At 47.3% G+C, this 22,975-nt stretch overlaps 1 protein-coding gene across 6 annotated transcripts in view; it reads right to left on the bottom strand.

Moving 5' to 3' along the window:
* The window catches only part of PLEKHF2 (pleckstrin homology and FYVE domain containing 2), a 46,525-nt gene that overhangs the window by 22,688 nt on the left and 862 nt on the right, over positions 1 to 22,975 (bottom strand). The window contains exon 1 of one of the 6 annotated variants that reach the window (XM_029591743.1): positions 22,433 to 22,849. The exons of 3 other annotated variants lie outside the window; for them this stretch is intronic. Coding sequence is in view for 1 of the 3 variants with exons in the window: in XM_029591740.1 (XP_029447600.1) it covers positions 20,855 to 20,889 (35 nt within the window). In the remaining 2 variants the exon portion in view is untranslated. Of the gene's footprint in view, positions 1 to 20,854; positions 20,966 to 21,422; positions 21,660 to 22,432; positions 22,850 to 22,975 lie in introns of those variants that run through there. 2 more of the 6 variants (XM_029591745.1, XM_029591740.1) reach the window with 2 other exon arrangements.

The raw sequence follows: 22,975 nt of genomic DNA, 5'->3' as shown, positions 1-22,975 counted from the left end.
AAGACCATTGAAAGAAACAGTTCTAAGTCAACTGGACCTCGAATATTCTTATTTAACCTGTGATGTGTTTCTAATTGTTGAATAAATAACTGATTAAAGGAAAATGTAAACAAAAAATGGTCAGACCACAGAACAGGAATAAAATTTAGACTGGATACGCTTTTGCTATTTATCCACGCATCAGGTACCCACAATAAATCCAAGATGTTGCCTGCCTTATGAGCAGGGACAGTGACAGATTCAAAAAGAGCAGACAAGGAGGGAAAAAAATTCTTCATTCAGAGATTTAGATGTATTGCCACAATAGACATTAAAATCCCGAATAATTATTAAATTGGAATGCTTAAGATAAATTGAAGAGATGTAGTCTAAGATAATCAATAGATCGATATTTTCCGGCCCATGACGACGATAAAGAAAACAAAAAAAAACTCACGAGTTGATTTTAACTACTAATGATTAACTCCCATATCCCACAATATAAGGTAAAAGTAACCGGAACAGAACAGATTTAAAAATTAAGACCACACCAACCTCCTCTTATCAGCTGAAAGCTAGTGAAAGTAGAAATAACCAGTAAACAGAAATCTTTATCTGGGTACAGCCTTCGGACAAGATTGGTCCGAGTATTAGTGTTGGATCTGAGCCTGCCTGCAGAATCAGATGCAAGACCCCACAATAGATAGCCACATGTAAAAGCAAGTTTGCTTACCGTAAACGGTGTTTCCGTAGATAGCAGGATGAATTAGCCATGCTGTCAGGGGAACTGTCCATCAGGGCCCAGGAGGCAGAGCTTAAGAAGCAGAGTGTAGAGTTTCGACACTCTGCGGCTGCGCGTGTGTTCCCGCGCGGGAAGAATCAGTTCTCCTCAGTCTGTGATTAAGCTTGATGTAGTTAATGTAGTACGACTACCAGGGAGGTGGGAGGGTCAGCATAGCTAATTCATCCTGCTATCTACGGAAACACCGTTTACGGTAAGCAAACTTGCTTTTTCCCGTCGATAGCAGGGCTGAATTAGCCATGCTGTCATGGGAGTCCCAAGCTCCCGATCACGCTGTTGGTTGTTTGTCGCGTGATTATAGGAGTGTGGTAGTCTGTTATTATTTAGGTAACGCATGCAGAATCGCCTGACCCAGTGTTGCATCTGTTGCTGACTGCTTGTCTATGCAGTAATGAGAAGTGAAGGTATGTAGAGAAGACCATGTGGCCGCTTTACAAATGTCTACTGGGTTGATGTTCTTAAGATGAGCTATATATGTGGCCATTGCCCGAACTTGATGCGCTCGTGGAAGCGACTGGAGTGGGGATTTTCCCTTGTTGTGACCATACTGTATGCATTGAACAATCCAGCTTGAAATTGTTCTTTTGGCCACGGGTAGTCCCGGGGCTCTTGGGTTGAATGAAACAAATAATTGGGAGACTCTGCTCGTATCATGAGTTCGTCGTTTATAGTAAGCCAATGCTCTCTTACAGTCCAATGTGTGTAGCAAGCGTTCTCTATCGTTTGCATGAGGCTTTGGAAAAAAGATGGGTAGTTCTATGGATTGATTGAGATGGAATGCCGAAATTACTTTTGGAAGGAAGGTAGGGTGCGTTCGTAGGATCACCTTATGATGATGGAATTGTAGATATGGTTCGTAATGTACGAGCGCTTGTAATTCACTTACTCTACGTGCCGATGTTATTGCTACTAACAACACTACCTTCCAGGTAAGATATTTAATATGTGCAGATTCCATCGGTTCGAATGGTGGAAGCATTAGCTGCTCCAGAACGATATTAAGGTTCCATGGAACTGGTGGTTTTGCTGTCGGCGGACGAAGGTGCAATAATCCCTTGATGAATCTGGATAACAAAGGGTGTTCAGCAATGGAATGGTTATCTACTGGTCGGTGATAAGCTGCAATTGCACTTAGGTGCACCCTGATGGAGGAGGTCGCTAACCCGTCATCATACAGGGCACGCAGATAGTCAAGTAAAAGAATTGGTGAGCAGTCCATGGGTGGAATTCCTTTTTGAATACACCAGTTGGAGTATCGTCTCCATTTGAAGGAATAGTTGCGTCTAGTGGATGGTTTCCGTGATGCAATAAGCACTACTTGTGCCACAGATGATATGCCTTGTGCTGTTAATAATGTCCGCTCAATCTCCATGCCGTCAGGTGAAGCGAGGAGTGGAGAGGGGAAATTAACATTCCTCCGTTCTGATGGAGAAGGTCTGCCCGGTCTGGAAGACGTATCGGGTCGGTTATTGACAGTCGCAAGAGATAGCTGTACCATGGTTGTCTCGGCCAGGCTGGGGCCACCAGGATTAGTTGACTGTTGTCCAAAATGCATTTCTGCAGCGTCTTGGTTATTAGTGGAATTGGTGGAAAGGCATATAGAAGATCTGCTGTCCACGGAAGTAGGAATGCATCCTGGGCAAGGCGTGATGAGCTGGGGCGAATGGAGCAAAACTGCGGTAGTTGGGCGTTCTCTTCCGTTGCGAAAAGATCTATCGTCAGGGTCCCCCAGCGCTGAAAGATCTGTTGAGCCACGTCTGGGTTGAGTGACCATTCGTGGGGATGGAAAATGCGGCTCAATCTGTCTGCTCTGTCGTTCGCTAATCCTGGCAGATAGGTTGCTTGAAGATGGATTGAATGCCGGAGTGCATGGTGAAAGATTTGAAGAGTTTCCCTGCAAAGGGTCCATGAACCGGACCCGCCTTGCTTGTTTATATAAAACATTGCCACCTGGTTGTCGGTGTAAATCATTACTCTTCGTCCTCTTAATTGTTGTTGAAAGGTTCTCAGTGCATTGCGTATTGCTCTGAGCTCTAGTAGATTGATTTGGAGACATTGTTCCGATGGCATCCATAGACCCTGAGTTTCCAAGAGGTCTAAATGTGCTCCCCATCCCGTCCGAGATGCATCCGTTGTGAGGACTGCATTGTGTGGCGGGGGATTGAATAGGGCTCCCTTTGTCAAGGTGTGGTCTAGGAGCCACCATTCTATGTCTTTCTTCATTTGCATCGTGAGTGTGACTCGGTTCTGCAATGGTTGTATGTGTTGTTTCCATTGCCTTTTTAGACCCCATTGAAGCCGTCTCATGTGCAGTTTCGTGTTTGGTACTATAAAGTTCGCTGCTGCCATGTGTCCCAAGACTATTAGTATCTGTCGAGCTGACGGGTGTCTTGTTGTCTTCAGTGATTGAAGGAGATACCGAATTGTTATCTGCCTGTCCTGTGGAAGGAAAGCTCTTGTGCGAAGAGTGTCCAGGCGAGCTCCAATGAAGTGGAGTATCTGAGTAGGTTGTAAGTTGGATTTGGGGTAATTTATAAGTAATCCCAAAGTTTGAAGGCAGTTGATTGCAATCTTGAGATGATGCATTAGCAATGTCGGGTCCGAAGCTACCAGTAACCAATCGTCCAGGTAGGGAAATACTGTCAGACCTTTCAGTCTGAGGTGGGCCACCACCACTATCATACACTTGGTGAAAACTCGGGGTGCTGCCGAGAGACCGAAAGGAAGCACCTTGTATTGGTAGTGCTGGTTGTTGTGTAAAAAACAGAGGTACCGCCAAGAGGATCTGTGGATTGGAATGTGTGTGTACGCCTCCTTGAGGTCTATGGAGCACATCCAGTCCTTGGGTTGCAATAGTGGAAGAATGGATTTCAACGAAACCATTTTGAACTTTTCTCGAACTATCCATTTGTTCAATTCCCTGAGGTCCAAGATAGGGTGGTTGCCTCCCGATTTCTTTGGAATTAGGAAATAGGGGGAGTAAAACCCTTTGTTCCATTCCTTTGGGGGAACATATCTGATCGCCCTTTGCTGGTAGAGGTGCGCGATCTCCTGAGTGAGCTGAGGTTGAGGTGTTTGAGAACCTCGCTGCGCTAGATGCGGAACTGGGGGATTGTTGATGAACTGAAGCTGATAGCCATTCTTCACTATTTCGAGTACCCACTGGTCCGTTGTTATCGATTCCCAGGCAGGAAAGCGGGCTGTGATTCTGCCTGGGGGTGCTGTTGAGGGAGGTGGTGGTGGCCTGATGCTTAAAAAGATTGCGAAGGCTTAACCGCAGGTGTTGCCTGTTGTTGCGGTTGTTGTCTTTGTGACCTCGGTTTACCTCTCCGCTGTTGCTGTTGAGGAGTTTGTGTTTGTTGCCTTTGGTATGTTGGGTAAGGCTGCGTTCTGAAAGGCTGGTAATTCCTATAAGGACGTCGAGAGAAAGATTGGCGACGAGACGTTTGATAGTACTTCCTTGAAGGAGTTGGCGTGGTTATCGATTGGACCGCCAGCGCTTGTTCTTTCAATTTGCTTACGGTATCATGGAAACGGTCACCAAACAAATTGTCTCCCATGCAGGGAAGATTGGCTAGTCGATCATGTAGATCATCTCGAATCGAGCTAGCTTTTAGCCACGCCAGTCTGCGCGCTGCTATTGCAGTAGCTGATGCTCTTGATGAATTCTCGAAGCCTTCATAGATTGCTCTCAGCAAATGTCTGGAGCATTCTTCCATGTCAAGAATAGGGGAAGGAATGTCATTTCCAGCGGTGAGAAACATTCCTTTTGTCGCCTGAACACATTCATACATGTATTGGACCATGTAGAATTGATGGTGACAAATGCGTGAAGTTAGCATCGCATTTTGATAAACTCGTTTGGCGAAATCGTCCAAGCATTTATTGTCTTTACCCGGTGGGTTAGAGGCGTGTGTTCTTGCCTTCTTGGCTCTTTGTAAAGCTGACTCTACGACTAAAGAGTCGTGTGGCAATTGGGTATTGGAGTACGCTGAAGTTTTCTGTAACTTAAACTTTACGTCCATTTTCCTTGAGACTGCTGGAATCCCGAAGGGCGTCTCCCACGATTTCTGCAGTACCTTGTGCAGCATACTATGGGGGGGCAAAGATGTAGGCTCCCCTGGTGTGTCAAATATTTTTAACAACCCTAAGGTTTCCTCTCTGGGTTCCGGCAGCTTTTGAACTTCCACCTTCAATATGGAGCCCATCTTTTCAACGAATTTGGGGTAGGAGAGATCTTCCGGGGGAGAATATGGCTCCGCTGGTTTTTCGGGCGGGTCTGAAGGGTATCCAGTAGATGAGGAAGGGGAGGAGTGCGATGATAAAGACACATCCTGTGAGATCTGAGAGTGAACCGGGGACGGCGGCTGTGTATGCACTGGCTCAGACCTTGGTAATGGATCCACCGGCCCTTCTAGTGCGGTGTCTGCCGGTTTTGATGGGGCAGAGTTGTCTTCTGGTGGTAAGACAAAAGAGGTCTGCAGTGTCTCAAAAAATCCCGCTAGGGAATGCGAGAGATCCCAGAATGCCTTTTGGGTATGTTGCGGCATCTTGCGTCGCTTGTGAGGAGATAGTGGGAGTTCCGGTCCCGATTCGTCCTTCCGAGGAGATGATTTAGAACGTCTTCTCTCGGTATCAGTGAAACTTCTACGAGAGGAGTGTCTAGTCGAAGACCTAGGTGGTGTACGAGAGGAGGATGATGATGTAATTTGAATAGTACGTCTCTCTAACGGTGTCAATTGTCCTCTAGATTTTGAGGAAGAGGATTGTAGTGAACTACTTCTTGTATGGTCCGAGGAGTAATGTCGTCTGTGCCGCTTGGTATGTGCAGAGGACGATGAGGATGACCTATGGCGCGAGACTCTCGTCTGGGAAGTCTCGCTATCTGCAGTAACATCTTTTCCCGAACGAGAAGGTCTAGCTGGAGTGCGACTGCTATCGTCCGAGGACTTTCGGGAATGTCGTGATCTTTCCCGTCTTTTGCAGGGCTTCGTTCCCGACGCCGGTTTCGGCGCCGATTGCGCCTGTACTATCGGCTCCGGATTTGTATCTCCCGGCTCCGATATTGGTTCCGACGGCGCCGGTTTACTCGGCGCCGGTTTACTCAGCCCTGGTCTCGGCTCCAACGGCTACGGTTTCCTCGGCTCCGACGGCGCCGGTTTTCTTGGCCCCGGATGCGGATCCGAGTGCGCCGGCTTACCCGATCCCGGGTTCGGCTCCGACGGTGCCGGTTGTTTATGGCTCCGTGTTTGCTCCAACGGTGCCGGTCCGCGATCCTTCGGCGCCGGTTGCACCGTTGTATGTGCCGGCTTCGATGAACTCTGTGTCTTAGAGGAGAGTCTTCTAGCCTGCTCCGGCCTAGTATGGCCCGTCGAGCTGCGGCGTTTTTCGGCTCCACGATGACTCTTGGAAGTGGAACGCCTAAGAAAACCAGATCCCTGGTTATCTTCTCTCCTTCGCTTACCTCCGGTCCCGGAGGTTTGTTGATCCCATGAAGATGATCTTCTCTTTTGAGGAGGCGTCCGTACTCCCGTACTGGGGGAGGAGCAGATGGTCGACGGTCGATTAGTTAATTTTAGCTCCATCATCCGGTAGGCCCGATGACGCCGTGCTCTCGGGGACATCCTTCGACAAAAATGACAAATATCTTGATCGTGGTCCGGTCCCAGGCAGCGGTAGCAGCGATCATGTCCGTCTGTGACTGACATGATCTTACCGCAGGGACAAGGTTTGAAACCGGACTGTTTTTTAGACATTTTGAAAAAGTTTGTGAGGAGAAAAAAGCTCCGCTGCGCTCCTGCGCGCGGAAAAAAACAGACTGAGGAGAACTGATTCTTCCCACGCGGGAACACACGCGCAGCCGCAGAGTGTCGAAACTCTACACTCTGCTTCTTAAGCTCCGCCTCCTGGGCCCTGATGGACAGTTCCCCTGACAGCATGGCTAATTCAGCCCTATCGACGGGAAAAGAAAAAAAAAATTTCAAAATTTCATAGATAGCCACAGCTATCAAGTCCCTTGTTCAGAGTGCCAAAAATGTTAAAGCTTCCTCTGTGCTTATGGCCAGGGACACAAGAACACTTACTCAGTAAAAGTATAATGTATTTTTTATTAGTCAATATAAGTGTTCTCGGGAGATGCTGGGTACTGGGTGCCCTTCGTCTTACAATCTGACCAGCATCTCCCTGGATACAGGAAGTGATCCTTCTTTTATAGGTAACATTCAAATAGAGGAAAAGGATAGAAGGTTCTGGAGACTTGCATGACTGCCCAAAGAATCATTTACATAAGTTGTGATGTCAAATGCATGATTAAATCATCCCTAACTATCCCTGATTGGCTTCCCAGGATGTGTAGCCCATTTCCCATGACTTTCTTTGTTCTGGTTAAACTCTTACTGGTCAAGACAATCAATACGTCTGTAACTGTGTGGATTACAAACTCCTGAGAATAGTGCCTGAAGCTCCCCTGTGGTGACTCTATGAATAGACATCACCTGTCTGGTGCCAGCTTGCCTCCACAGATATCCAGGGACATTCTGTAAGTCACTCAGAGTCCATTCAGCCCAGGCAGGCCAAAGACACGCAGAGGCCTCTGGGAATTTCCTTCTCCATTTTGGTCTTCTGTGTTCAGGCATACTTCTCATTGGTTAAAAGACTGTTTAAGGACACCCTGGTCCTGGAGGAGGAAAGTAGCAAGACGGCTGTCCTTAAAGAGGCCTTTAATGGATGTGCAAGTCCAGCTGCTTTTCTCGGTGGGCCTCCATTAAAGGCGTTTATGGACGCCCAAGTCCTGAATGTCAGTTGGCGGTCCGTTAAAGGCCAACAACCACGCTTTGCACAGATATACAAGACTTGGCGACCGTGATCTCCTCTATCCAAGGCCAAACTCCTGGACCACTGGAGGAAAGGAGCTGGACTTGGGCATCAATAGGCCTCTTTATGGATGCTTGTCCTGCTCCTTTCCTCCTCCAGGACCAGGGCATCCATTTACCCACAACCATCATGAAAAGGCAAAAAATATAATCTAAAAAATCATAATGAACAAAGCTGTGCACATAGGAAAAACAAAACAAGCAGAAAGCAAACACCTCTTACCTTTTCAAAATGAAGAAAATAAAGCAAGTCTATCTCCTGCCTACAACTGTGAATCCTAGGAATTCCAGGCACCAGTTCACACCAGTCTGTATCAGGTACAGGTCCAGTTTGAACTGAGCACAAAAGTATGGTTTAATGCCCAGCAGCGATTTATATAGCTGCAAGCAGGATTAGAACTCACATCCTGATGTCACGGTGGACGAGAAGTTTATTTCAAAATATTAAATTTATAATAAAATTTTCTTGTATTACAGTTCATATGCCCTTTTGACAGATTATACACGTCCACATATCGCACATGTGATGTGTTATGGACGTCAGATGCAATACAATGGGTAGCACTATGGATTTTTTTTTTTTTTTTAAATGATACGCATTTGAGCCCTTTCATTTGTTTCATTTGAATACTGCATCCAGAGCCCAGATCGTATGTGCGCGCGTTAAAAAAAAACCAAAAACGTGCATCCATCATGGACGCACATTTTTTACAAGCATTTTATTGCAGCGGCCCCTTTGTGCAACCTCAAAATCTTATCTACCGAAAGGACTTGCAAACTAAATATTGTTGCTTTACCTTAGCAAGCTACTTCTGCAGAGCAACTCCATGTTCTTACTCTGACTCCTCCCATGCTAAACAGCTAATTGAGTAGCAGCTCGCCACCATTAACAGCCTGACTGAAGCAGTGGCAGATTGCTTCATGCTGTATGTCCAACACTCATAACTGCTGTTCCAGAAGAAGTGTTGCTGCCATAGTCTAGAACAAAGGTGCCAGTTGTGAAAGGTAGGCCATAATTTGCCCATCTATGCTATAGCAGTAGAGCATATTCACTCTTCTGGAAACTAAGAGCGTGTTCATAATTGAAATCATTATCTGTGAGAATTTGCAAGCCAGCCTCAAAATATGTAAAGATTTCAGATGTTTGCTATGTTGGGTTGGAGCTTCTACCTATTTTCCTTTGCAGTTTACTCTTGTTCTAACAGTATCGGGTCCTTATTGGATAAATTTTCTCCATGTAACCGCACCAGCTCAACCACATCTGATTCTAAGTCTTCAAATCCAACTTCATTTCTAAAGATTACTATGCCTTGTTGGCAAGATTCTTCCTGGGACAGTAGCACTTTGCTGCAGGGAAAAAAAAAGTCAAGGACCAATCCTGGTAAATTTTCAAGTCATCTACACCTTTGCGTTGGAACACCAGATGACAGGTAAATTATTTCTGCATGGTCTTTCCTTGCCCTTAGATTTTCAGAATATAATAGCAGCAGGGTTTTCAACTGAAAGTCACCTGCAGCATATCTCCCAGGAGAAGTGTCGGGCAATCTTATGGCAGCTTTAAATCTCAACACAGACTTTCCTTCCTTAGCAACAAGGTTCAGTCAAGCATTCATGTACAAAAAAAGGCCAATTTCATCAACTACAGGAGAAAAAAAAAAAGCCAGCTGAACTGGGGTCTGGTCCACTGAAGGCCTGGAGTTCTGCCCCTGAGCCACAGGGTGGGTCTCTTCACTTACAGTCAAGTAAACTGAGAAGTCTTGTATACCTTTCAACCCAGACCTACAATCCTACCACCGAGGAATCAGATTGGTCCTCAGTGGTTCACTGCTAGGCTTATGAGGTAAGGAGGCAGCACCGTGGGTTAATCTGAAAAGAGGGAATGGAACATCTATTTATACTAGGTAACAAACAGACCATCACAGAGGAGATGGATAGAGATGTAATGAAGTGCTGCTGCTAGGGGATTTTAATCTTCCAGATGTTGACTGGATCATCCCATATGCAGTATTTTCTAGAAGCAGGGAGATAATGGATTCTCTGCAAGGAGGAGAACTGTTCTGTCAACTGGTAACAGAACCCACATGGGAGGGGGCAATACTGGCTGGTGCTTACCAAACGGGGACAGTATTTCTGATGTTGTGGTGGATGATCATCTGGGAACCAGTGACCACCAGATTCAATATTAGTTCAATATTAAGATGCAAGAGATGAAGGTTCATTGAGGGTCCTAGACTTCAGGAAAACTAACCTTCCCAAAATTGGGGGGGGGGGGGGCACCTCAAAGGAGTCATTAACTGGATGGGAAAAATCTAGGGGAAGTAGAAGGGCAGTGGGCAAAAAACTAAAAGGAAATATCATAAAGGACAACTAATCTTTTTGTTAAGAATGTAAATAAAGAGAAGAAGAGGAAAGACCTATGGTTTTCTAAAGAAGTAGTTGAAACGGTAAGGAAAAAGGTTAGCATTCATAAACTACAAGAGATCACAGAGGAAGACAGACAATATCTGGAAAAATTAAGAGAAGCTGGGAAAATAGGAATGCAAAAAGAAGAAGAAAAAAACTAGCAAATACGGTAAAATGGGGGAACAAGACTTTTTTTTAAAGATATGTTGGTGATAGAATCAAGTGCAAAAGTGGCAGTGTGAGACTCAAACGTGAATGGGAGGAATATGTAGAAGCTTATGAGGAAAAAGCAAAATTGCTTAATAAATATTTCTGTTCAGTGTTCACTGTGAAAGGGCCTGCAGGACCACATAAAACAAACACAAATAAGATTGAAAGCGAGATAAACCTCAATCTATTCTCAGAACAGTGTTAGGGAGGAACTAAATTTAAAGTAGATAAGGAAATGGGCTGGATGAGGGTACTAATGGAACTTAAAGATATCCTGGCAATTCTGCTGGCTGACCTTTTCAATGCTTCTTTAGAGTCTTAAGTAGTTCCAGATGACTGGAAAAGGGCAGACATAATTCTTATTCATAAAAAGTGGAAGTAAGAAGGTGGAGGCTGGGAACTACAAGCCAATTAGTTTGACCTCTGATGAGCACTACTAATGGAATCACTTAAAACAGTAGTGCAATTTTTGGAATCCAATGGATTGCATGGTTTTACCAGAGATTATATCTTGGCAGATGAATCTGATCAATTTGTTTGACTGAGTGACCAAAGAGTTGGTTCAAGAAAGAGCGCTAGATGTAGTGTACTTCGATTTCAGCAAGGCTTTTGACATGGTTCCGCACAGAAGACATAAATAAATTGTGCACCCTTGATATGGAGTGACTGACTGGGTGGTGACAGAGTAGTGGAAAATGGAGTTCTCTCTGAGGAAGGAGTTGTTACCAGTGGTGTTCCTCAGGGATTGGTCCTTGGACTGGTTCTTTAACATTTTTGTGAGCAACATAACGGAAGGGTTATCAGGAAAGATTTGTCTTTTTGCTGCTGATACCAAACAGGGCCAGGAAGGAGTAGAAAACATGAGGCGGAATCTAATGAAGTTCGAGAATGGTCTAAGACTGGCAACTAAGATTTAATGCTAAAAATGGAGAAATTACTTACCTGATAATTTCGTTTTCCTTAGTGTAGACAGGTGGACTCAGGACCAACGGGTATAGTGTACTCATGCTAGCAGTTGGAGACGGATCAGATTTCAATCTGACGTCAGCACCTAGTACATATACCCCTGCAGGAAGTGCAGAAGCTCAGTATTCTTCCTTGCAAAGCATTATGGATATATGTGTGACTGACTGATTAACTTAATGAGTTTAACTCTGATAACTTTGTTGCAATGTTAAAAATTTGATTAATTTTGATTACCGTATTTTTTGCTCCATAAGACGCACCTAGGATTCAGAGGGGGAAAATAAAAAAAAATAAAAAAATTTGTGCTAAACCGGCTCTGCGTCTGGGCGTCTTATGGAGCAAATTAGGGGAGTGCATAGCTTTTTTTTTTTTCTCCCCATTTTGTTTTCGGGTCTGGGGAAGGCCATTTCGGTCCACTCCCCAGATCAGAAAACTTTTCTTTCTCTGGTAATCCCTCCCCCCCCCCCAAAAAAAAAACCCCCATCCCAACCCTTTAAATTAACAACCCCCACCCTCCTGACCCCCCCCCAAGACCTGCCAAACGTCCCTGGTGGTCCAGCGGGGGTCTGGGCGCGATCTCCTCGGCTTCGGCCGTCGGCTGCCAGTAAACAAAATGGCGCCGACGGCCCTTTGCCCTCTTCATGTCACTGAGACCGACCCATAGCAGCGGTCGGTCCCAGTGACATAGTGAGGGCAAAGGGCCGTCGGCGCCATTTTGTTTACTGGCAGCCGCCGGCCCAAGCCCAGGAGATCGCGCCCGGACCCCCGCTGGACCACCAGGGATGTTTGGCAGGTCTTGGGGGGTCAGGAGGGTGGGGGGGTTGTTAGATTTTTAGTTTTTGTTTTTTTATATTTGCTCCATAAGACGCACATACATTTTCCCCCCACTTTTGGGGGAAAAAAGTGCATCTTATGGAGCGAAAAATACGGTAACTTGAATTGGTTGATTGACTATAGCTGGAGACAGCCAGTGTCCTCAACCGGAAAGCGTCGACACCCGGCAGGGTGGATGCCCTATGTAAAGGAAGACATGGCTTACCTTGATTCGATGAACCATCATGTATAACGGCAGCAGTTATACAGGTAAGTAATTTCTCCATTTCCTAGCGTGTAGCAGATGGTCTCAGGACCAATGGGATGTATAAAAGCTACTCCCGAACTGGGTGGGAGGCTGCCCGAGGTCCGCTTAGGATTGCTCTTGCAAATGCTGTGTCCTCCCGGGCCTGAACATCCAGACAGTAGAATCTGGAGAAGGTGTGGATGGAGGACCACGTTGCCGCTCTGCAGATCTCGGCAGGCGACAGCATTCTAGTTTCTGCCCAGGAGACTGCCTGCGCTCTGGTGGAGTGGGCCTTGACCTGTAGAGGTGGTGGTTTTCCCACTTCTATGTAGGCCGCCTTGATGACTTCAAGCCAACGCGCAATGGTTGCTCGTGAGGCCGCTTCCCCTTGCTTCTTCCCACTGTGAAGGACGAACAGGTGGTCCGTCTTTCGTACTGGTTCCGACATTTCCAGGTATCTGGATAGCAGTCTGCCGATGTTGAGATGGTGTAGGGATCGGCCTTCTTCCAACTTCTTCAAACCTTCCATCGTTGGTAATGATATGGTTTGGTTGAGGTGGAAGTGTGATACCACTTTGGGTAGGAAGGAAGGGACCGTGCGTAGATGGATGGTCCCTGGGGTGATTCTGAGGAATGTATCCCGGCAGGACAGAGCTTGTAGCTCAGAGATGCGGCGGGCCAAGCATACGGCCAGCAAGAACACCATCTTAAGGGTTAGTAGACGGAGAGACAGGCCTTGGAGGGGTCTGAACGCGGGTCCCGCTAGGAATTCCAGAACTAGGTTGAGGTTCCACAGGGGCACTGGCCACTTCAGTGGTGGGCAAATGTGTTTGACCCCTTTCAGGAATCAAGAAACATCTGGGTGCGCGGCAATGCTGTTGCCCTTGCTCCTGGAACCGTAGCATGACAGCGCTGCCACCTGAACCTTGATTGAGTTGAGGGACAGGCCCTTCTGAAGTCCATTCTGTAAGAATTCCAAGATTATGGGAACTTTAGCGGAGTGTGGTTTGGTGCTGTGATCTTCGCACCAGGCTTCAAATACTCTCCAGATTCTTATGTACGTTAGCGATGTGGAGAATTTGCATGCTCGGAGGAGGGTATCTATTACTGTCCCCGAATATCCCCTCTTCCTCAGTCGGGCCCTCTCAATGGCCAGACCGTAAGAGAGAATTGAGCTGGATCCTCATGGAGGATGGGGCCTTGTTGAAGTAGGTCCCTGTGTGGGGGCAGGGGTAGAGGATCCCCTGCCAGTAGTCTTCTCATGTCTGCGTACCAGGGTCTTCTTGGCCAGTCCGGGGCCACTAGAAGAAGAACTAGGCCTCTGTGTCGCCGAATCTTGTGAATGATTGCGCCCAGCAGGGGCCATGGGGGAAAGGTGTATAGCAGGGTCCCCGGAGGCCAGGTCTGTACCAGGGCATCGATCCCTTGTGACTGAGGGTCTCGCCTGCGGCTGAAGTATCTGGGTACTTGAGCGTTGGATCTGTTCGCTAGCAGGTCCATGTCCGGCATCCCCCACCGATCCACTATCATCTTGAAGGCTGTGGATGACAGCTTCCATTCTCCCGGGTTTAGGCTTTCTCTGCTGAGGAAGTCTGCCGTGGTGTTGTCCTTCCCGGCGATGTGGACGGCGGAGATGTCCTGGAGATTTGCTTCCGCCCAGGTCATCAGGGGGGCTATTTCTAAGGATACCTGTTGGCTTCTGGTTCCGCCCTGCCGGTTGATGTATGCCACTGTGGTGGCGTTGTCCGACACTCTGACCGCTTTGTTTCGGAGTCTGTGGGCAAATCTCAGGCAGGTTAACCTGACTGCCCGTGCCTCTAGTCGGTTGATGTTCCACCCCGACTTGTCTTTGTTCCACCGCCCTTGGGCGGTTAGCTCTTCGCAGTGTGCTCCCCATCCACTTAGACTGGCATCTGTGGTAAGCAGGGTCCAGGTTGGGGAGGATATTCTTGATCCCCGGCTCATGTGGTTGGACTGTAGCCACCACCGTAGCTGGGTCCAAACTCTGGTCGGTAGGGGTAGATGTACGGTGTAGTTCTGTGATCGTGGACTCCACCGAGATAGGAGTGAGCACTGCAAGGGTCTCATGTGAGCTCGCGCCCATGGTACCACTTCCAACGTGGATGCCATTAGACCGAGGACTTGTAGATAATCCCAAGCTGTGGGCCGGGTGGCGCTCAGCAGGGTCTGGAGTCAGTTCCGCAGCTTTGATCTCCTCATGGGGGTCAGGCTGACCTTGTCCTCCTTGGTGTCGAATCGGACTCCTAGGTATTCCAGCGACTGCGATGGTTGTAGGAACTCTTGTTTGTGTTGACTACCCATCCTAGGCTTTCCAGTAGAGTTATGACTCTGTTGGTTGCTCGGTGGCTCTCCTCCGGTGATTTTGCCCTGATCAGCCAATCGTCCAGGAAGGGATGGACGAGGATTCCTTCCTGAGTGTCGCCTTGGTAAAGGTCCGCGGTGCGGTGGCTAACCCGAAAGGTAGTGCCCGGAATTGATAGTGTTGATTCAGGACCTTGAAGCGTAAGTAGCGCTGGTATTCCTGATGGATTGGAATGTGCAAGTAGGCCTCCGACAGGTCCAGGGATGTGAGGAACTTTCCTGGCTGTATTGCCCGTATGACTGACCGCAGGGTTTCCATGCGAAATCTTGGGACCCTTAGGTGTTGGTTGACTGACTTGAGGTCCAGTATGGGCCTGAAGGTGCCCTCTTTCTTGGGTACGATGAAGTAAATGGAGTAATGTCCAGAATTTACCTCCCGTGCAGGCACTGGGGTTATGGCCTTTAGGGTCAGGAGTCTGGTTAGTGTAGCTTCCACTGCCACCCTCTTGAGGGGGTCGTGGCAGGGAGATTCCACGAACTTGTCCGGAGGGGTTCGAAGGAAGTCCAGGTAGTACCCTTCTCGGATGATGGCTAGGACCCACTTGTCCGAAGTTCTCTCGACCCATCTGCGGTAGAATAGGGTTAAGTCTGCCCCCTATGGCTTCTTCCCTTGGATGGGTCGGCTGATTCTCATTGTGGGGTGCGGCTGGGACCTGGACCCGAGCCGGTTCCCCTCTTGCTGTGTCTGCTCCGAAAGGACTGGTTTCTGGTCGGAGGACGGGGTGCTTGGTAGCTATTCCTGTAAGTGTTGAAGCGTTGTGAGCTTCTGCCTCTGGATGGCCTGGGAAAGGGACGCTGGTTTCTCTTTGTCTTGTCTTCTGGCAGACAAGGTAATGGAGAGTCGCCCCATTTGTTAGCCAGTTTCTCTATTTCACTGCCAAACAGGAGGGATCCCTTGAAGGACATTCTTGTGAGGCATGTCTTGGTGGAGGCGTCTGCCGACCAATTTCGCAGCCAGAGTTGTCTCCTGGCTGCCACTGAGGAAGACACTCCCCTGGCTGCTATGCGTACTAGATTGGAGGCAGCGTCAGTGGACAGTTCCATTTCTTCTCCCGGGGTGTTGTTCCTGGCTTGAGATAAAACGAACGTGTCACCACAGTGTAGCAGGTCGCAATTTGTAGGGACATAGCTGCCACCTCAAAGGCTTGTTTCAGTATGGCTTCCAGGCGCCGGTCATGTGCATCCTTGAGGGCCGCCCCTCCCTCCACTGGTATGGTGGTGCGCTTAGCAACTGCACAAACTATGGCGTCCACTTTGGGGCACACTAGCAGCTCCTTGGTTGCTGGGTCCAGGGGGGTACATGGTGTATAAGGCTCGACCCCCTTTGAATGAGGATGCCGGCGCATTCCACTCCAGGTCGATTAGCTGTTGTGCCGCCTGTAGGAGGGGAAAATGGTGGGCCGTCTGTCGAAGGCCCTCTAGCAGGGGGTTCATTCTAGGTTCCCCCGTGGTGTCTTGGCCCGGGATAGCGAGTTCTGATAGGCATTGAGATACCAGGTCCGGAAGATCCTCCTTTGCGAAGAAGCGTCTCATGGTTCGATGTGGCTCTGTCCCCGAGGGAAGTTCTCCCTCCTCGAGGGGCTCGACTTCTTCCTCTGAGTAATCCGTGTCCCCGTAGGTGGGGCTTCTGGGTGGTGGGAGCCTGTGCCTAGGCCTCGAGGGTCCTGGGGCATGAGGGTCTTCCGGTGCGTATGGATCCGCTCGGGATTCAGACTGCATCCTGACGAAGGCGTGAATCCCTTTAAATAATTCCACCCAGGAGAGTAATGCAGGTTTTAAGTTGAGGGGCGCCAGGTCTCTGGGGGTCCCCGTCTGAGGGATGGTCTCACTGGGGCCTGCTAGGTCTGGGCTGTTCCCTGAGGAGCTAGCACTGAATCTTGGGTGAGACTGGCCCTGGCCTGGAGCTCCCAGGGCCTCCTCACATTGGGCGCATAGGGCGTCTGTTTTCTCGCTCTGTGCGGCTCTGAGGTGGCATGCTGAACAGAGGCCTAGAGCTTTTATGCCTGATTCTGGAGGTACCGCTTCTGTGGACGCATGGGCTCTTATGCGATCCATTGCGTCAGATATAGATATGCGCCTGTGCGCTCCCAGCCGTAAATACGCGCTTTGTAGTGTGCGCGAAGCTTATGCGCAGAGGATTCTTAATGTGCGCCTATAATGCGTGCCCAATTATCGGCGCCTATAATACGCGCCCAATTATCGGCGCCTAGCTTAAATATGCGCCCAACTATTTTCGGGCGCCTATAATACGCACCCGTTAACTTGTGCGCTTAGCTTTATTTGAGAGCTCAATCGGGCGGAGGGCGGCGAACAAGGCCAAGATGGCGACGGCAAGCAAGATGGCGACCTCCTTGGAGGGTCTCCACGTGGGCAGACCCTGTTAATCCTCGATCTTCGGAGACTGGTCAGTAAAGATGTACGCCTTACCTTGTCTTCGGCACTTCCCGGTTGCGACCCGGGCGGTCTCCGGCTGCGGGGGGGGTGAGGGTGATTACCTTCACCGCTGCGCTTGAGGAAGTGCACCCGCCGCCTCTAAGCCGCGCCCGAACTCGTCTTGCTCAGGGGCTAAGTCCTCGCCGCGAATCGGCTCCGGACCGAGGCTGCCTCTATGCCGCGGCCGAGCCCTTCTCACTCAGGGGCTGGGTCCCTGCCGCGATTCGGCCACTGGACAGAGGCTCTTACCTCCGAGGGACCACGGAAATCACCTCGGGAAACTCAACTGGGGGAGGGACCCGAGGGTATCACCGCAGGAGTGCGGGGCTCGTCTTCAGGTAGGATTTTTCTTTAAAATTTGGTAGAACGCTCAGCGAGCGTGAAGATAGCTCCTAACTGCTTTGGAGACGGAAAATACTGAGCTTCTGCACTTCCTGCAGGGGTATATGTACTAGGTGCTGACGTCAGATTGAAATCTGATCTGTCTCCAACTGCTAGCACGAGTACACTATACCCGTTGGTCCTGAGTCCATCTGCTACACGCTAGGAAAACACAGAGTAATGCATTTAGAATGCAAAGACCCAAGGGAAAACATAGCAATGGAGGTGAAATTCTTCTAAACACAAAGGAGGAGCAGTAATTGTACCTGATGATCTTAAGGTGGCCAGATGGATAGAGGGATGGTAAGACAGAAAGATGCTTGGCTGTATAGGGAGAAGAAGGGTCAGCAGAGAAGGAGAGATTATATTGCCCTGGTGAGACCTCTCTTGGAATACTGTGCACAATTCTGGAGAGCACACTTTCAAAAGGATATAAACAGGATGGAGTCTGTCCAGGGGTGGCTACTAAAATGGTCAGTGGTCTTCATTCTAAAGCATACAGTGATAGACTTAAAGATCTTAACACATATATCTAGAGGAAAGGCAAGATATGATAGAGACATTCAAATATCCGAACACCACACCACAATATTAAAAGAACTTCATTGGCTGCCGGTCAAATACAGGGTCCAGCATAAAATCTAATCACTAATTCACAAAACCCTCTACAATGAAAAAGCTGAATGGCTAACCTCTTCAATTCACTTCCACACCCCCTCAAGCATCACCAGATCAACTGAACAGGGATGCTACCAATTCCTTCCCCCAAAATTGCCCACCTAAATAATGTAAGAGAAAGAACTCTCTCTATTGCTGGACCCCTACTATGGAACTCTATTCCGTAGGAATTACGATTACAAGCTGACATAAAATCATTTATTATTGAGCTCAAAAATTCACTTTATTTCATATATATATTAGGCACTGCTTATATTTATATTTATTGCTACGTTAAATAGTTATACTTCTTATATAAAATATTATATCTCTTTATTTATTACCAGTTAAAATATTATTACTTTATTTAGCACTATGTTAAATTGTCAACCAGTTATACTGTTCCATATGTTATACGGTTCCATGTAAAGCTCCGCTCTTTGTTGAGCAGTTCTTCGTTGTATGTAAACCGGAGTGATTTGTAGTCCCTACAAGAACTTCGGTATATAAAAATTAAAAATAAATAAATAAATTTAAAAAGGGGATTAAAACTTGGCTTTTTAAACAAGCCTACCAAGAGCTGTTAGTATAATATACATTACCTTATTATAAAATCAGAAGTGTGAGATAGTTATGCTATCTCTACCCTAACTATACTACTTCTCTAATTGTTTAAATTTTGATTATTTAGCCTACTATTTAGTTTGCTATGTTAATTATTTATATTATGAAACAATGTATTTACTTCCTTTCTTCTTTGGAAATGCAAATAATTTTAAATGATTATTTGCTAACTACTGTAAACCGATTTGATATGCTTGCATGAAAAGTCTGTATATAAGAATTATTAAATAAATAAATCTCAAATGTTTCTATACACAGGTGAGCCTTTTTAAAAATGGAAAGAAAACTCTAGAATGAGGGGTCATGACATGAGGTTGAAAGGGGATGGACTCAGGAGTAATATTAGGAAATATTTATTTACAGAGAGTGTGGAACAGCCTCCCAGTGGCAGTGGTGGTGACAAAAACAGTATCTGAATTCAAGAAAGCATGGGATAACTACAGGAATTTCTAAGGCAATGTTTCCCAACATTTTTCAGCCCAAGACATGCTTACATAAGCAAAAAAAAAAAAAATTGTGGCACATCAGAACCCGCCCCCTCATCCTCCCAACTCTCCACAACACACCTCATTGGCCCCAGCACATTATTAATTGGGGCCTCCAATTGCCACCAGTAGCAGGGCTGGTACAAGGATCTGCAGACCAATGTAACACCCCCTCCCCCCAATATTGTTGAAAGTGCCCTTCTTACAATGCAGAGATAGATAGATATATATCTACTACACAAGGGAGCCCGGACCGACGTGCCGCAAATGCGCAGTAGAGAGCAGCTCTACTGCGCATGCGGGCACATCGGCCAGAGCAGAGCGTGGCCCCCCCCCCCCAAAAAAAATGGCGCCTGCTCCTTAGGAGCAGGAGTGGCGGCAGGAGCAGGAGCGGCGGCAAGCAGGAGCGGCGGCGAGCGCACGAGGGAGGGAGGGAGGAGTAATAGCGGCGGCGACGCACACGAGGGAGGTACACCCCCGTCTGCCGGTTGTGGATCAGCTGAAAGGGGAGGGAGGAGGAGAGAGTGAGCTGAGGGGAGGGGGGAGGGAGAATAGAGTGAGGTGGAGGGAGGAGAGGGAGAATAGTGGGGAGGTGAGAGGGAGGAGAGAGTGAGGTGGGGGGAGGTGAGAGGGAGGAGAGAGTGAGGTGGGGGGAGGTGAGAGGGAGGTGGGAGGTGAGAGGAAGGAGGGGAGGAGAGAGTGAGGTGGGGGGAGGGAGTGGGAAGGAAATAGACCAAAAATTTTTTTTTAAATGAAGCCCGTTGTTACATATACACACACATATATACATATACACACATACACACACACACACACATTCCTGGGGAAATTCTGCGCAAATTTTTTTTTTTAATTCTGCAAACTTTATATTGGTCAAATACATGACAGTCTGTAAGAAATTACATTTTAAATTAATACAGAACAAAGTTATTACTTAAAAGATGCAGAATTTCCCTAGAAGTTCATTGTAAGTATCCCTTCCACTCACTTTCCCTACTCCCCTGGCCACTTTACCCTCTCAGGCCCCAAATCTTCCACCTCCCAGTATTTCTCCCCTCCACCTCTAGGCTCAACCCCTTCCACTCTTATCTCCACTCCCAGAGTTTGACCCCTCTTCTCAGTACTGCCCCTTCACACAGGATCCCTCTGTCACAAACAAGCACCCTCACATATAAACAATCCCTTTTTAACACACACACACACCAGCTCCCAATTACTCAAGCACATGCACACTCCTTCATGATCTTCTCACTCTTGCTCCCTCTCTCTGGCATTCACATTCAAGTACCCCCCAAGAATGCTCCCGCTCTCCCCCCTTCCAAGCACCCCCACGCATACTCTCTCTCCCCCCCCCCCAAGCACCTTCATACATGCTCTCTCTCTCACCCCCACATACACCCTCTCACTGGGGCCTTCATCTTTGCCGCGAGTGGGACGAGCTCCACTTGCGGCACGCCGGGGCCTCCTCCATCTTTGCCAACTCTGTGCAAGTTCTGCACTCCGCAGTAGTGCAGAATCCCCCCAGGACTAACAGTCATTCTCCCTCTTATAGTGCTCTCTCTACCTAGCAGCCCAGACACTTTCCTACAGCCTCCCTTACCTCCAGGCCACATGGTACTCAGCAGCAGTGCACATGTGCGCCTACATCTGCGAGTAAAGGTCTATGGCAGTGGTTTTTGTGCCTCACTCCAGGACACATTTTAAAAGACGAGTTGCATGATGAGCCTTGAAGCCGTGGCACACCGGTTGGGAAATGCTGCTGTAAGGAAGTGATGAGAATTATAATGCTAAACTGATTGGACAGATGGGCAAACAGGATGAGCCATATGGTCTTTTTCTGCTGACATGTTTGTGTGTTTCTCGCATACAGATTAGATTCAGTTTTTATTGCAACTGCTGAAAAACTTGTCAATTTTGGACACTTAGTTTTAATAAGCAACAGTTAGCTGACAAGATTAGACCATGAAACAAATTTTCATACAGTTCAATTTAGATCCAGTATGCCCCCTTAGCCATCCTATCAGTATACCTCAAAGCTTTGACACATTTTCATGAACTACTTTCATGCCAGATTCCGGAACATGGTTTATAATGCAACAACTGCACAAAATAAAGAACTTGTGCAATCCTGAACAGTTAGCAAAATCTTGCATTATACTGTGTTATACCTTCCTTAAAATGGGATAAAGCATCATCTTTCAGCCTCCTGCAATTCTAGATGGGAAGAACTTTGCTCACTGGTCCAGCCTTGTGGCTCCAGCTATAGTGCTGCATGGCAGATCTAGGTTAGAATTTACATTCACCAGGGGCAGACTGGGCTTAGGTGCATCATAGAAGTGGTAGGCTTAAACCCATGGAATGAGGGGAAACAGCTGTTAGTGTGGCAGCCCTTTAAGGCCAATGAATGGTGTCAAAGGTCCCTCCAGCCATGAAGTCCCACTATGTATATGTTCTTGGGGGGAGGGGGAGAAAAAGAGTATGAAAATAGTACATTTCAAAAAATACTCACTAGCCAGATGAAAACAAGTACGGTAGCATTTTCTTGACAATTCGTAAAAATAGCAATGAAAACAAAAGGCTGATACAATCAAGTCCTTGTATTTCCTTCACAATTCTGTCAGACCATAATTTTAAGATTCTAAATTACAATCAAGAAAATTGCACCTATGCTCTAATATTCAGATAATGGATGGTGTTTTCACTTGATTAGGACTCTACAATTATCACCACCCATGGAATTTTACAAGGGCACCAAGATATCCTATAAACTAGTTAATCCAGTCTGGATAATGTGATATCCTTGCCTTTTTAAGAATTAGGTAAAGATTTTCAGAGATGTTTATTTTTCACTGATACTATCTACCTTGAATTCTTGTCTCCTTAATTATATTTTTTTTCATAAAAGCTTCTTCATTCTATAATGCAAGTTCCATTAAAACGCAAAGCTTACTAGAACCATCATCTGTTACCCTGCAATATAGAAATGGAGCCTAAAAAGGTCAGGGATCAGTAACAGCAGATAATACAATGAAAATACAGGTAGAACAAAAATACACAAGATAGAGGACATGATACTTAACACTAAAATAATGCAAAAATTCAGATTTAACCTATAATTCATGCAAAAGCCCAAATAATCCACAATGCTTTCATAAGAGTACATTACGGGAGAACATACCCATATACATTTCTGTGCAATTATGAAGTTCAATCTGGTATGACGGCAGTCTTTGCAAACAAACAAAAACAGAAAACCAAAGTGTAAGAATGCCTGGCTGAAACTAAATACAAGTTTGGACGCCAGGGACTATAATGCCGGAGCTGCCGACTCTCCTTGTTTGAGAGGGACACACCCTCTCCCCGTTCGGCCGCAAAAGACGGTCCTCACTCTAGCTTTCTGCCTACGGGGGCAGTTCCCACAGGTGATCAGCGCTCTGGGCAGCCGTCATCGGACCGAAACACCCCTGAAGCTCCGGGAGCGCCCAACACATCCGTGCTCGAAGTCAGAAACAGGAGGGTGAACACCTGCAGAGGCGCTTTAATCATCGTGAGGCAGATAAAGCCAACAATAAAATGAACACATACGCCACCCGTTCGTCTCCCTTAGCGTACTGCCCTCCCTTATAAGGCTACACGAAACAAAACGTCCTGCTAGGTCCCACACATAAACACACACAAGCAAAACTTGTTTTGGCAACGTCGCGCCTGGTCCTAAAGCTTC

The sequence above is a fragment of the Rhinatrema bivittatum genome, chromosome 2 (assembly GCF_901001135.1).
Source record: "Rhinatrema bivittatum chromosome 2, aRhiBiv1.1, whole genome shotgun sequence".
Lineage (NCBI taxonomy): Eukaryota > Metazoa > Chordata > Amphibia > Gymnophiona > Rhinatrematidae > Rhinatrema > Rhinatrema bivittatum.
The sequence above is the reverse complement of the archived record's forward strand: the minus strand, read 5'-3'. Positions and strand labels throughout refer to the sequence as shown.